We start from the raw sequence: 14,653 nt of genomic DNA on the forward strand, positions 1-14,653 counted from the left end.
CTTGAATCAACGAGAATCGATCGCACACGTGCTAGATCCATGAACACAAAGAGGCCATACAGATCGAAAGACAACAAAGGAAGGATACAAGTAGATAGTTCTTCTCCAAGAGGAGGTCTTGAATCCACTAGGGGATCTTCTCCTAGGTGGAGGGCTTGAATCCACTTCGGGGATCTTCTCCTAGATGGAGGACTTGGCCTCCAATGGAGTAGGTATCAAGTGGATGAGCAAAGCTCTATCTCTCATATGAGCTAAACCAATGCTAACCCTAGAAAGAGGGAGGTGGAGGAGTATATAGTCTAGGGTCACGAAAGGGTACATGGGCCTCGACCCAACACGCTGTGCACAGACATGCGTCGGTCGTCCGGCAGCTACCGGACGCCCGGTGGCTCGTGAGGGTCCGGACGCCCGACATTTTGGCTCGGTTCAGGCGGCGTCGGATTTCCGGAGGCGGTCGGCTGTCCGGTCGTCGGTCGTCCGGAGACTTCAGACTTTCGATAACTTCCATTCTGTTGTGTGACACCGGTCGTCCGGGCGCTGGGAGGTGTCAGACGTCCAGTCCGTGTCGGTCGTCCGGCCGCTGGAGTCCTCGCTGGCTGGGTCTTGGGCTGTCTGGCTGACGCTCCAGGCGTTGGACGTCCGGTCTAGGCCGGTCGTCCGGTGGCTGTAGACTCCTGGCAGCTCCTTCTCGCGGTCCTTGGACTTGGCGTCCTCGCTAGCTCATCCGTTAGATGTAGTGGTTCCGTGGCTTCCCTCTAAGTACCTGATCACACATAGGGTTTCCGCTTGAGGTAGTAGCCATGTCTCACATGTAGAAAGTGGTAGTTTGGAGAGGAGCGAGTTCATCTTAGTTTTCGATAGCCCTTGCTCAAGCTCTTGTCATAGGTCCATTTGGTGTCGTAGGAGACGAAGGTAGGTCCATGGGGATGACCGTAGGATGCTCCGCATCACTATGGACTCAATGTGTTCATTGACCACTTAACCAAAAATGTAGAGTCTTGAAGCTTTTGCCAATGCCTGTCCTTTGTAGCTGGAGGGGTCCACTTCTGAATCCATTCATAAGCCAATGTTGAAATCTTCCTGAAATATACTAGATGAAGATATTAGTCCAACAAAATATATGTTGACATCAGTTACCAAAATCACCAAGGGAGTGAATGTGCTTTCAGAACCGTACACGCTGACCCCCAAAACCCTGCAGGATGTCATCAAGGCTCAGCTCCTGGCAGCGGATGGGTGCTACAAATGATTTTGAGGGGTTTGTGCATAGACCAGAGACATGACCAAAATCCGTCAGAACCTGCAGCAATGTGTCAGTCTCTGTCTTCACTCGGTTGGAGAAGACAATTGCGTCATCAGCATAGAGGCTGACCCACGGATTGGGCCCCCTTCTGGGCAGAGCAGAGAGCTTGCCACGCTCAACGGTGAGGCGGAGGATGTGCTGCTGGGGGTCGATCACCAGGATAAAAAGAAACTACGATAGTGGGCCCGCTCTGCCTAAGGCCCCTCCGGTGCGCAATTTGGGAGCCATCAACACCATTAAGGCTGATGGCGGAAGATACGGTGCATAACATGGTAACAACCCAGTTTCTCCAACGCTGACTGAAACCTATGGCCTGAAGCAGCTCGAGCAAGTACTTGTAACATCCCAAATTTTCTAAATTTGGAATGTTAACAGGATCATTATTTTTCAACATGATTTCTATGCATATTTGAATTTTCTGAATATTTAAAGAGTTTTTCAACTCAAGGCAAAAAAATTTGGAGTGGAGATAATATGACTTCTCCCCTATTAATTATATTTGAAAAATGCTAAGAATATATTCTGGAGTCTACATAAATTATTTTGACTTTGTGGAACTCAAAATTATTTTATTGTTGTTATTATAATGCTCTTTATGTGCTTGTTTTGCATAAAATAATTTTCCAAAATTTCATTTGTGTTGTAAAAATGTTCACTATTTTATATAGTAGTTCTAATATTGGTCTGTGTATTGTGATATTTTTTAAGAAGTACTCTGGTATTTTCTTTTAGCCAATACCTTCCCTGTATAGTATAACATTTTGTTTTTTTGCCAGAAGTTACTGTGCTGTTGGGCTGCGCAGTAGCAAAACCAGCGCCTAGTTATTTATTTATTTTCTTCGCCCGCGTGCGTTACGCACGCAACAGCAGTAGCAGGCCGGAGGCCCATTTTCACTCAGCGAGCAGCCTTCACACTAGCCTTTTTATTTTCACTCTGCCGCTGACCACTCTGGCCCACGGTCTCATCCCCTACCTCCAGCGTGTTCCTCACGGACACCTAATCCCGATCCAATCCGTGGATGATTCACTCAAATCTATAGTGCCGTCTCCAAGTTGACCCATATATATATATGCCCGTGTGCTCCTCGTCCGATTTTTGGAAAAATCAAAAGATCCCGTGCCCGTTTCGCCTCGCCCGGATCTCGCCGGAGTTCCACCGCTGCTGACCTCCGCCGTCATCGTTTCCGTCGCCTACAGAGGGTCCCTGAACCTCCCTTCCACTCTGTTGTCTTCGCCTTGATCTCCTCTATCGCCTTGACCCTCTATCTCGCACAGGGGAGGAGTACCGGACCGAGCGCAAGGACCTCGATCCGAAGATCACAGCCACCGCCCGAGTTCTAGCACCGCCGAGCGTAGCTGCGATAGGAGCATCCCCCGCTCTACACCGACAGCACCATCGTCCTCGGAGCTTCGCGGCTCACACGCCTCTATACTTCTCCGTCGCCTAGTACCGCCGGAGCCGCCGCACCGTCCACACCCGCAGCGACCGTACCGGTCTTCCCCCAACTCCGGCCGACGTGTTCTGCTCTTTTCGGTGAGCACATCTCCCGCCCGTCCGATTCAACCTGGACCGGCCAGATTAAATCTCTATTTTTTTTGTTGAAACGTTTTTCTGTTATATGCCGGCCGTCCGTCCGTTAGCCATAACAGCAAACACCCGCCACTCACGCCTTGAAACGTGGCACATCCACAGCAGCCACGGCAGTGTTTCCAGGAACGTAGTCATGGCACAATTTTTTTTGGCAGACTTCATATCATATTTTCGTTTAGGTATAACTTGAGATCCGTAAATCGAAATTCATCGATTCTTTTTCCTATGAACTCATATTGATGGAGAATCTAGTAGAACTAAAATTCCACACTTTTGCACTGTTTAAAATTTGAATTTATTCAAATTTGTATTTAATCTTCCGGAGGTCATATCTTTCAAACCATTTATCCAAATTAGTTGATTCTTTTTGCATTGTGATCCTAGTAGCATGTAGATAGTATATACCTACTGATATGTCCTGTTATTTAAGTTTTATTTGAGTTATTTGTTGTTGGCTTTATTGTGGTGTTATGTGATTATGTTTTATTTATCGGTGCCTTTGTTAAACATATAGATTGTCTTGAGTGTGAAGCGGATCAGGACTAAGCGTTAGAGTACTTCAACACCATTCAAGGCAAGTTTGCATTTTTGATTTTGCTCATCTTATATTTCTGCTATGGATGTGTAGTTGTTGAGATATGTTATATGTTTAGTTGATCATTATGTTACGTGTTGTCATGTTTTGGTATTGACTGTGTTATGTGATGGTGTGAGTAGCTTGCGATGGTAGACGTGGGTATGTGTCGAGTGATGCATGGAAGTGGTGAATGCGTCAATGGCTGAGCGCTCTATTGTCCCTAGAGAATGCGCCATGGCAAAGTGCACTTGAGGTTTCAAGGATTAAATCAGGTGAATGCGTTGATGTCTGAGCGTTTTATTGTCCCTAGAGAATGCGCCACGACTGTGCGCGCTTGAGACTTCTTGAAGATCCTTTTCATCTCGGGTATTTTTGGATGTGGTCTAGTTAGCCGTGTGACAATTGTGTTTCTGTAAAACCTTGACTTTGTTGGCGGAGGTAGGTGAAGTTAGCTTTATGCAAAACCAATTTGAGTGTTGATGTAGGTGCTATATCATTTATGTATGATTTGCCAATACATTTAACGTATTGACCCTTGTGGCTGCAACTTATCATGTTGCAGGATTTTCAGATGATCAGTGAGATACAGCAGGGTCGCAAGCCTTCACTAAGCATTTTCGCCAGTGGGTCATTGATGAGACTCATCGTTTATTATGCTACATTTCTACTGTTGTTATTGAATAAAGCTAGCCATGTGCTACTCAGTTTGTAATACTTTATAAATTTTGGATCATACGTTATAGTAAATGATGCACTTGTTATTTGATATTCATATATGTACTGTGTGTGCTAGCGAATTGATTCAGGGACTAGCACGGTAAGCACAGAGACATCGAATCTTATGAGGTTCGGGTCGTTATAGTACTCCCAAGACACCGCGTCAAAAGCACGAGCAATATCATTTTGAATGGCAGTAGTGGCTTCCTCTTGCAATGCATGACTCAGACGATATTTCAGACATGAAGATAATTGTCATGGATGCTCTTGGATAGAAAGAAAGCACTCTGAACGCAGGAGATCAACTTGTTCATCTTGTCAGAAAGGCGCATCGATAGAATTTTAGAGATGAGTTTTGTAACAGAGTGCACGAGGCTTATTGGTTTGAAGTGCCCTAATTCATCCGAGTTTTCTTTCTTTGGAAGCAGAATCAGCCTTGCCATGTTGAGCTCCACAAAACCAACATCATTCATGTGGAAGAACTTGTCCATGGCGCGCATAATGTCGCCTTGATCGTGCCCCAGCAGCATCTGTAAAACTTCCTTGTGAAGGGCTTGATCGGTCGGCAAACTTCATCTTCAGTGAAGGGTAAGTCCAGAGATCCACCATCCACCTGCAACAGGTCCAGCTCATTCCAGTTGACGGCACAAAAAACGAGGCGATCATCGTCTCAGGACCTCTGAGAAGTGGCCATGTACAACATCCCGTTCGTCGTGACGAGAAGTTGCAATTACACCATACTTTGTCCTGATGTACATTGTTCAAAAAGTGTATGTTTTTAAAAGCGAAGAGTATATATTTGAACAAAATATCCAACATATGTGGATTCAGCTTGATGCATATTGTTCCCAAAACACTATTTTTCATTTCGCATTAATTGGAACAATTAAGTAGCCCTTCTTTATTACTTGCATAGGAGTAACACGCTGGCCCGGAGAAAATGATTTCTTTCTTTCTTTTGCCATCATCAGTCAAATAGAAACATCCCTATTCTGATCCTCGGCCTTTGAATAGCAGGGGATTTCTCTGAAATCCAAATCGCTGCAACAACGAAAAAGAACCACCAAAACGGTCCGCAACGCACCAACCGGCGGCACTCAGCCAGTCGGACTCCGCCACCTGCCCACCTCCCCCCGCAGCTTCCAGAAGCTTCCAGAACTCGAAGAAACCTTTTTGGCGCTGGTCACTGAGAAGGAGGGTTGGGAAGGGCACCGCTGGGATCTCCACGGCAGAGGGCATGGCGAGCCGGCAGTGCTGAGATCACGGTGGAGCGGAGCGGAGTGTCCAGTCCCACGCGTGCCGCGCGGGATCCGGGGGAAAGGAGGGGACCGAGGTCCTGATGCAGATCCGGGATGGCCTGCGGCGGCAAGCGCCATCGGCCACTGGGGCGATGCGGTCGCCGATGTCGGCGATGATGCTCGCCATGTTCGCCACCATGGCATCCTTCTACGTCGCTGGCCGGTGAGTCCGCCTGCTCGCTCGACGCATTGAGCGGCTCCTTGAAATGCTCACGCCTGATCCCTCTGCAAGGTTTTTTTCTCTGCGGGTTTACCGTTATGGTGAATTCTGAATCCTTGAATTGCTCTGGCGGAAGAAATGTGTAGTTTGTGTGTCTGGGAAGCTTAAGTGGGTCTTCTAGTGCCACTGCTTAAACTGGGATTATTTCTGTTTTGTTTTATATATCATTTATCCTCTAGATAGAGGGAGGGAGATATCTTTTGTTCGTTTCTATGAAGCAACCGATAAGTGGTTTTGACCTTTTGCTGATCTTCGAGAGGGGAACTTTGTTGACATTGCGAATGTTAGATTGTCTCAGGATGCACAGAATCACATTTACCTGATAAAAGAGCAGATATCTTTTGTTCGTTTTTATCTAGTATATAATCCATAAAATTTTGGTTTTTGACCTTTTGCTGACCTTCGAGAGGGAAACTTTGTTGACATTTGCAAATGTTAGATTGTGGCAGGATGCACAGAATCGGGTTTACCTGATAAAAGAGCTCGACAGGCGAACCGGCCAGGTATGTTGCTTCAGATCCGACTATCCCTTCCAGCTAACTAGAACAATAGCTGCCTTTTGGTGTGACCTAAGCATACGAGTTCTGTCAAATTCAGGGGCGATCGGCAATATCAGTGGACGATACTTTGAAGGTTGTTTCATGCAGGTAACTGTGATCTAGCAGGACCCATTACTATGCAGATGTTGCCTTCTTAATGTACACGCTGACAAATAGTCGAATGCCATGCTACATTGTTCATTATTCTGTTTTTGCAACTAAACTTGTTATGGCCGGCCGGGGGCCTTTTTGCCCACGGCCGGGCAAGAGGGAAGGGGATTTCCTTCTTAATTCTTGCTTGATTAGATTGATACATCTCCTCTCTTTATATAGAGAGGTTTACTTGACTCCCAAGCAAGGCTTACTTGACCCCTAAGCAAGCGACCCTTATCTCTAATTAACCCTAAGACTAACGGGCTATACCGCCAGCCCAGGGCCATTAGGCCTATTACGTACTCTAACAAAACTGGAGCTGGTTCTTCATAGTTGCAGATTTTCTATTGTGATAGTTGGAACTTTGAGCTATAGTAGTAACTCATTAAGCGCTTTAATGTTTAGGCAGCAAGGCAAGCGGTTGGCATCACTCGAGATGGAGTTGGCTGCAGCAAAGCATGAAGGATTTGTTGGCAAATATACCTCTGAGACAAATGCGACTCATTCTAGGAAGAAGCCTCTGGTTGTTATTGGGATAATGACAAGCTTTGGTAGAAAAAATTACCGTGAAGCTGTCAGGAAATCATGGCTTCCGACAGGTACGACTTCATAGTGCATGTCTTATAAGCCATGGTCATAAATTCATATAATTGGGGGTGCAACCTCCATTTTTTTTTTTTCATATAATCACTGTGGTAATCTATTTTGTACTTTGGAGGTTATTGCCAAGTTATAAAGTGCTTATAGTGATAGTGGCAATGTTCAGAAAATCGTTTACTGGTAACAGCTTGGTCGGTTGGCGAGTAAAGGATTAATAGGCGAATGGGCCGATAAATCAGTTAATCGGCTACTCAGTGACACACCTAGGAAGGATTTATCGGTCTGTTCTGTCCGATATCCTATATACCTAAGAGAGTTATCCCCACTAACTTATTTATCTCAACATGCAAGCATGCCACCTCAACATACAACTATGAATGGGATAAGGGTTACCTCAACATGCAATCATGCATGGGAAAAGATCCACCACAACATTCAATCATGCATGGGAAATGACCCACCACAACATTTAACCATGCATGTTTTTTTCCCATTCAGTTTATTCTACTTATATTCAATAAATACTGTTACAACTATACATAATCAAATATAATAAGTCATATGTATTTTTTAATTTTGGTTCTCATGTTATCAACCCAAATTTTCATCAACCAATTCCTGCAGCAACACGCGGGGTATCCTCTCGTTTTGAACAATGGGTAGTGCGTATTAGACAAATTAGGGCTTACCAGTTCCTGGGTTAGTTATCAGATATTTTTGTATCATGTCAAATCATCAGAATGTTGGCAATCTGTTTGCTTGTTGATATGACTGCTACTTAAATAAACTTGATGCAATGTAATGCCATACATAATAGCATGATGCATGCTCAAACATTACCTATTTTGATGATCCTATAAACACCGCTTGCTGTAAAATTTGAAGTACAACATATGGAATTCTTAAGTTGTATCTAGAATATAAATTAATAAATTATTAAGTTTCAAGAACCAACTAGTAGAACCAAAAATCTGAACTGATGGAGAAGGTTGGGCAATCCCCATATACTTCACCCCCCCCCCCCCCTCTTCACTTGTGGCTCGATAAGGCCTAAACACGGACAGAAAGAGGCCAAAGTTTTTTATTTTATTTTAATTGTGAAAGCCGAGACTTAAACCCAAGATCCCTTAGCTCTGAGACCATGTCAAGTTTCATGCACCAACCAGTAGAACCAAAAATCCGAACTGATGAAGGTTGGGCAATCCACATATACTTCGATGACCTGGACAGAGCCAGTCTTGTGTAAAATTACTAATCATTTATGAACAAAACTTATGCATTTGGCATTGGTAGGTATTGGACAAAATCTAGAAGCAAATGCTGCAGTTCTACTTATTTTTAAAATGAGACTCTGGCAATGCTGATCTTTAGTTAATAAAGACAGTAAAATGTGTTCCATCTATTTCCTTAGTTTTGAAACTTACTGTTGGTAAGAAATGCTCTCTGTTGTCTTTGTGGTTTAAATTTACTTATGTGTGCAGGTTCACTGCTGAAGAAACTAGAAGATGAGAAAGGCATTGTAGTACGTTTCATAGTTGGAAGAAGGTACTGTATACTTACAATCCTACTGCAATGATAATATGAAGTCTAGATATCTGATAGTTGCTCCTCCATGCAGTGCAAATCGAGGAGATCGTTTTGACAGGGAAATCGATGACGAGAATAGAAGTACAAATGATTTTGTGATCTTGGTATGCCTGATTTATGAATCGAACATATGATACCGACACTGTTTAGGATTTCATTTGATCAACTTTTGATCTTGGTCCTCTTTCGTAGTGTTGAATTCAGATTTCAAAAGGCAAAAAGAAAAGGAAACATATTGATAGTTGTTTGCCTTGTTACTATGGACTATGTGCTGCCTGAGATACCAGTCGAATTACAAGCCACCTAGCTTTGCTACTGTATGTTACTTTTTGTATGGCGTCCAAATTGTTATGAAAAAGAACCCCCACCCTGACCCACCTTTTTCATTTCAAGATAACTTGCTAGAGCCGTGTTTTAAATTTTTTTACACTGGATGTTTTGTTTCTCACTTTGTAGTTCTTGACTATTATTGGGCATTGCAGGATGATCACATAGAGTCTGATGAAGAGCTCCCTAAGAAGACAAAACGTTACTTTGCTAATGCTGCAGAGACATTTGATGCTGAATTTTATGCTAAGGTCAATGATGATATATACATAAATGTTGGTAAGTATCATCTGTTAACTTTTATTACGTCTGAACAATTTTGTAGGATAAATGGTACTCCTTCCAGTTCAAAATAGTTTATGCATTTTGACTGTACATAATCTTGAGGATCTGACTATGGCTTGTATTATTTACCAAAATATGCTTTTAAAAATTCATGAACTTTAATATTAAGGTATTCTTACAACAAATGTACTTGTATAATTTTTGTTTGGAGTGTATGAGCAACCAAAAATATTATTATTGAACCAGTAGTTACAGACAAAGGGGATTATTATGTTTGTATGAGGAGCTGTATCAATCTGCTGATCTGCATGATATGTTTCAAGTATCAATTTGTTATTGCCAATTTAAGTGCTCCAATTTTTTTTTGTTGATATGTTATGATGGTAATGAACTTGGGAGTTGGAAAAGGGACTTCAGTTAGCTATTGCATTTCTACAGAATAAACTGAAACTTTTTTCTTTGAGAAAACGCAGAAGCTTTGCGTTTCTTTGCATTGAAAAGATAGAAGTTCAGTTACAGACGTCCGAGGACGCGCAGGTTACAGCATGGTTAGTGCATGTCCTAGGTTTGTGGTAGCACAAGCCGGAGGCCAGCTGCCCCAGCAGCCGCCCAAGAGCAGGCCTCGTCCTTGATCCTATCGAGTAGCGTATTCATAGATGGTGATGCGTTGTCGAAGATGCAGCTGTTCCTATGCTTCCAAACCATCCAAGGCATGAGCAGCGCAACGGGTTTCAGGGCTTTGTGAAGGCTCGGCGGCGTGTTCTCTTCGGCATGCTTCCACCAGTCCATGAGCGAGGGCTCGCGGGTGGGATTCGGGGCTGGAATGTGCAGCCAGGCCAGGACCTCGTGCCATGCCTGGCGAGCGAAGGGGCATTCCAGCAGCAGGTGTCGGAGCATTTCCGGCTCTTGATCGCATAGGAGACAGCAAGGGTGGTGTTGCAGTCCATGGCGAGCCAGCCTCTCAGCAGTCCAGCACCGGTCTTGGTTGGCCAGCCAGTGGAAGAATTTTACTCTCGGCAGCGCCCAACTTTTCTAGATAAGCTTCCAGGAGTAGCAAGTCGTCGATCCATGGAATGTGGCCAAGTAGCTGGATTGGGCGGAGTAGGTGCCGCTCGCCGTCCATTTCCAGATCAGCTGGTCCGGGGCAGCGGAGAGCTCGGTGTGCTGCATTACCTGCGAAAGCTGCAGGTACTGACCAATCTCATGCAGGCCCAGGTTGCCGTGAATGTCGCGTGCCCAGGAGTTGCCATTCAGCCCGTCCGCCATGGTTCTCGCCGTGCGCCGTCGCTTGGGGATGCAGTCGTAGAGGTTGGGCAGGAGCTCGCAGACGGACTGGCCGTTGATCCACCGGTCCTCCCATAGCAGGGTGGTCAATCCATTCCCGATGACCATGGACGTGCATGGCCAGAAGAGCGCACGCTCCATGGACGAGAACTGGAGGTCAAGCCCTTGCCACGCTCGCTCGGGATCTGTTCCGGTGAACCACAGCCAACACAGCCTCCGTGCAAGGCCGGCTCGTTCGAGGTCGCGCATGCCTAGACCCCCAAGCTCGACGGGGTGGCAGACGCGGTCCCAGTTCACGTGGCAGTGCCCTCCGTTGGCAGCGGCGCGCCCAGCCCACAGAAGTTCGCGCTGAATCTTCTCGAGCTGCTTGATAGTCTTTTTAGGGGGCGCGAACGCGAGCAGCTGGTGCACCGGGATCACGCACAGGACTGATTTAACCAGTGCCAGGCGCCCGGTTTTGGTCATCAGCCAGGCCTTCCAAGTTGGGAGGCGTGCGGCGACCGAATCGACCATGGGCTGCAGCTGGGCGGCTGATGGGTGGCGTGTGGACAGGGGGATGCCGAGGTAGGTGATAGGGAGTGTCACCACCGGGCATCCGAGGTGCGCGATCGTCTCCGTGGCCGCCTAGTCGCCGTGCAAGATGGTAGCGGAGCTCTTGGCGAAGTTCACTTGGAGGCCAGAGGCCCTGCAGAACAAGGCGAGGATCTCCTTGACCGCAGCGACGTCGCCAGCTGTGGCGTGGCAGAAGACCATGACGTCACCGGCGTAAAGCGAGATCGCTGGGATGTGTCGTCGGGGGTGCAGCGGCTGCAGAATGCCCAAGCTGTGGGCGCGTCTCAGGAGCCGTCCGAGCGTGTTGACGGTGAGCACGAAGAGCTGCGGGGGCATAGAGTCGCCCTGGCGGAGCCCTTGTCGGTGCCAGATGGGTGGTCCGGGCTCGCTGTTCATTAGAACATGCGTGCTGGAGGAAGCGGTTCCCAAATCCATATTGGCGCAAAACCTTGAAGAGGAATGGCCACGATATGGAGTCGAAGGCGCGCGTGAGGTCGAGCTTAAGCATGACTCGTGGAGCTCCCAAATGGTGTAACAGCTTGAGCGACTGCTTGACGAGGGCGTAGTTGTCGTGTAAGCTCCGTCCCGAGATGAATGCATTCTGGTTGCGGCTGACTGGCGATCCAGCTTGGCGCCGAGGCTCGAAAGCACCTTGGCGAAGAGCTTGGCGACAAGGTGAATAAGGCTGATCGGTCGGTAGTCGCGCAGTCCATGGGCTGCGGCGTTCTTCGGGAGCAGCGTCAGAAGCGCTTGGTTCAGCTTGCAGAACCCCCTTCCTCGCAGGTCATAGAGCTGCTGGCGCACGTCGAGAAAGTCCTGCCTGACGATGCTCCAGCACGCGTGAAGGAATTCCACCGTGAACCCGTCTGGTCCCGGCGCCTTGTGCGCGGGGAGGCGCTTGACAGCCTCCCAGATCTCCTCCGCGCTGAACGGTTCGTCAAGGTCGGCGAGGTCTGTCGGTTCAATGAGCTGCGACAGGTCCAGGGAGTGCTCCTGGTCGGCGGCGGTGCCGAGCAGGGCGTCGTGATAGAGGAAGGCTGCCTGCGCCATCTCAGTGTGGTCCGTGAGCACCCTGCCATCCGCAGTAATGCTAAAGATGCGGTTCTTCTGTCGTCTGAACGAGCACTGCCGGTGGAAGAAGCCCGTGTTAGCATCGCTGTCTTTGAGGTTGGCTATGCGGGGGTGAGAGATTGCGTGATTCCTGGGCCTTGTCGAAGCGAAACTTTTTTATCTGTAAAAAAGTCTATCTGCATGATCTTGGTTTCTGGAATGCATTTTTCGCACTTGCTCGACATGTTTTATAGTCAAATAGCACTTTCAGTATTTTTGCGGGGAAAAGCAGCACCTAACATGGAACAACATATTGTGTTTATGCAGACACTCTGAGTGCAATGCTTGAAACTCACTGGGACAAGCCTCGTGTCTACATAGGCTGTATGAAATCTGGGGAGGTCTTTTCTGAAGCGTGAGTTGTTTGAGCCAGAAGAAATGGGATTTGTGTACCATGTTTGCCTTTTGCATCCTTTTCTTTGTCAGGGAATCGACAATCGCTAACAGCTTCCTTGAAACAGGACCCATAAGTGGTATGAACCGGATTGGTGGAAATTTGGTGACGGGAAATCGTAAGCAACCTGTACTAGTATTTAATCTTGGTACATTGAATGCTCAAGACCACTACGTTGGTGGCTCACCCATTTCATTGTACCAACTCATAGATACTTTCGACATGCTTCTGGTGAAATGTTTGTCGTATCAAGGGCCGTGGCTCAGTTCATTTCTATAAACAGGTACACAACCTATGCTTTGTGCACTAATATTTATTTTGTATTCTAGCATGGATATAGAAGTAGAAAGAAGAGATGTTTTTATAAGTATACATCTAGTGATGTACCTTTGGTGTCACTTTTCAATGCTAGGTCTGTTCTCCGGACATATGCACATGATGATGTTAGTGTTGGATCGTGGATGATTGGGCTTGCTGTAAAGCATGTAAATGAAGCAAAGCTATGTTGTTCATCATGGCCCTCAGGTTTTACCGTCTCCTTCACTGTACTTATCAGCCTTGTTATTGCTTCCTTTTTTTCCTTGGAACTTGGTATGTGGACGTTATCTTAGAAGTTCATTTTTCTTGTCAAGATTGCATTGTGATGAATGTATCTTTGGTATTCAGGCCATTTATTACCTAGGAACTTTGTTGATGTCTTAGATGGCATGATCTATTTATTTACTTCCCTTATTAGAAATATATACACATGCGTCATATAATCTCCTGAAAGTTTCATATATATAGGATAGAGAGATTATGAGCTATGTTGAAGAAAATCTTCTGTACTCACTAGAATTGCAATAGGTAACAGGAATAACTTAGTCCTGAGAATACATGCCACCGCTAACAAATACTCCCTCCGTTTCTTTTTAGTCTGCATATAAGGTTTGGTCAAAGTCAAGCTTTGTAAAGTTTGGCCAACTTTATATTAAAAAATATCATCATTCACAATATGAAATAAATATTATCAGATGTACCATGAAATGTATTTTCGTACTATATAGTTTTAATATTATAGATGTTCATATTTTTTCATATAAATTTGGTCAAACATCGTGTAGTTTGACTTTGACCAAATTTTATACGCGGAGTAAAAAGAAACGGAGGGAGTACCATATACATGCCACACAATTAGATCATGTTACTCGTTGCCGACAACTCTTTCAATGATGTAAGTTGTGTTCTGAGCTAGTAGTTGGGAGCAGTTATTGTATTGGCACTTTACCTGCTGTCATTCAGGGACTGGTTCTGCTTAGATTATGAATCTGGGGTCCCATTGTTATGGAAACTGGGGTCCCATTGTTATGGAAACTTAGAGCCTGTTCGGAATTCCGCCGGCTCCGCAAAATCCCCGGAGCTGCGGAGCCAGGAAACGGCAGCTCCACGATTTTCAATAGTAACTCCCCCCGCTCCGAGAGTGGAGTTGTGGAGCGGAGGTCCTCCGAACAGGGCCTTAGATTATGAATCTGGGGTCTCTTGTTAAATTTGGAATTAGAGTGGATAATTCATAGTTCCTATTTGAATCTGAAACCAAAGGCCGTTGTTGCTTGTTATTTATTCATAGTTCCTATTTGTGGAATTATTTATCTAATAATGATGTGATTTCACCAGTAACTTAGTACTCCCTCCGTCCCATAATATAAGAACGTTTCTGACACTATACTAGTGTCAGAAACATTTTTATATTATGAGACGGAGGGAGTAGTAGATAATTCAAATATGGGCTAACGACAAAATTTCACATTGCAGGAGCCATGTGTTCAGCTCTTTGATGGGCAGTGCTTCCCTGAAGAAGGGTTTTGTGAAGAGTGTGTTACACTGAATAGATTTTCGTTTTCTCTTGCCATTTCTTTTTTTCTATGCCATCATTGAGCAAGCAGTGTCGGTTCATAGTGAATGTGGTATCTTCAATGCGAAGGAGAAGTATTGTACCTTTTCCTCGTATGCCGACACTACCTGCCGTAGTTTTTTTGTCATTCCCTAGATCTCCATCAGTACAATTCTTTGCTGACAAACATCACTGTTCGAGTGACAGAAATTAATAGCACTTGAGGAAATTATGTTTACTTACGTA

At 45.6% G+C, this 14,653-nt stretch overlaps 1 protein-coding gene and 1 long non-coding RNA gene across 2 annotated transcripts; both read left to right on the top strand.

Annotated features, from left to right (window-relative positions):
- The first annotated feature begins 2,239 nt into the window (after nt 1-2,239).
- Nucleotides 2,240-4,243, top strand: LOC109768004 (uncharacterized). The gene is made up of 4 exons (XR_002233950.4): nt 2,240-2,503; nt 2,579-2,837; nt 3,409-3,468; nt 4,034-4,243. It is a non-coding gene; the product is annotated as an uncharacterized lncRNA (long non-coding RNA).
- Nucleotides 4,244-5,189: 946 nt separating this feature from the next.
- On the top strand, nt 5,190-14,653 carry LOC109768001 (hydroxyproline O-galactosyltransferase HPGT1). Its single transcript, XM_020326738.4, has 12 exons — nt 5,190-5,649; nt 6,146-6,209; nt 6,304-6,353; nt 6,804-6,997; nt 8,480-8,543; nt 8,617-8,689; nt 9,068-9,191; nt 12,411-12,498; nt 12,605-12,655; nt 12,749-12,820; nt 12,950-13,062; nt 14,329-14,653. Exons 1-12 carry the CDS (start codon nt 5,528-5,530, stop codon nt 14,349-14,351), a joined length of 1,038 nt encoding a protein of 345 aa, XP_020182327.1. The 5' UTR covers nt 5,190-5,527; the 3' UTR covers nt 14,352-14,653.

Source organism: Aegilops tauschii, chromosome 7 (assembly GCF_002575655.3).
Source record: "Aegilops tauschii subsp. strangulata cultivar AL8/78 chromosome 7, Aet v6.0, whole genome shotgun sequence".
In the NCBI taxonomy this organism is placed as follows: Eukaryota; Viridiplantae; Streptophyta; class Magnoliopsida; order Poales; family Poaceae; genus Aegilops; species Aegilops tauschii.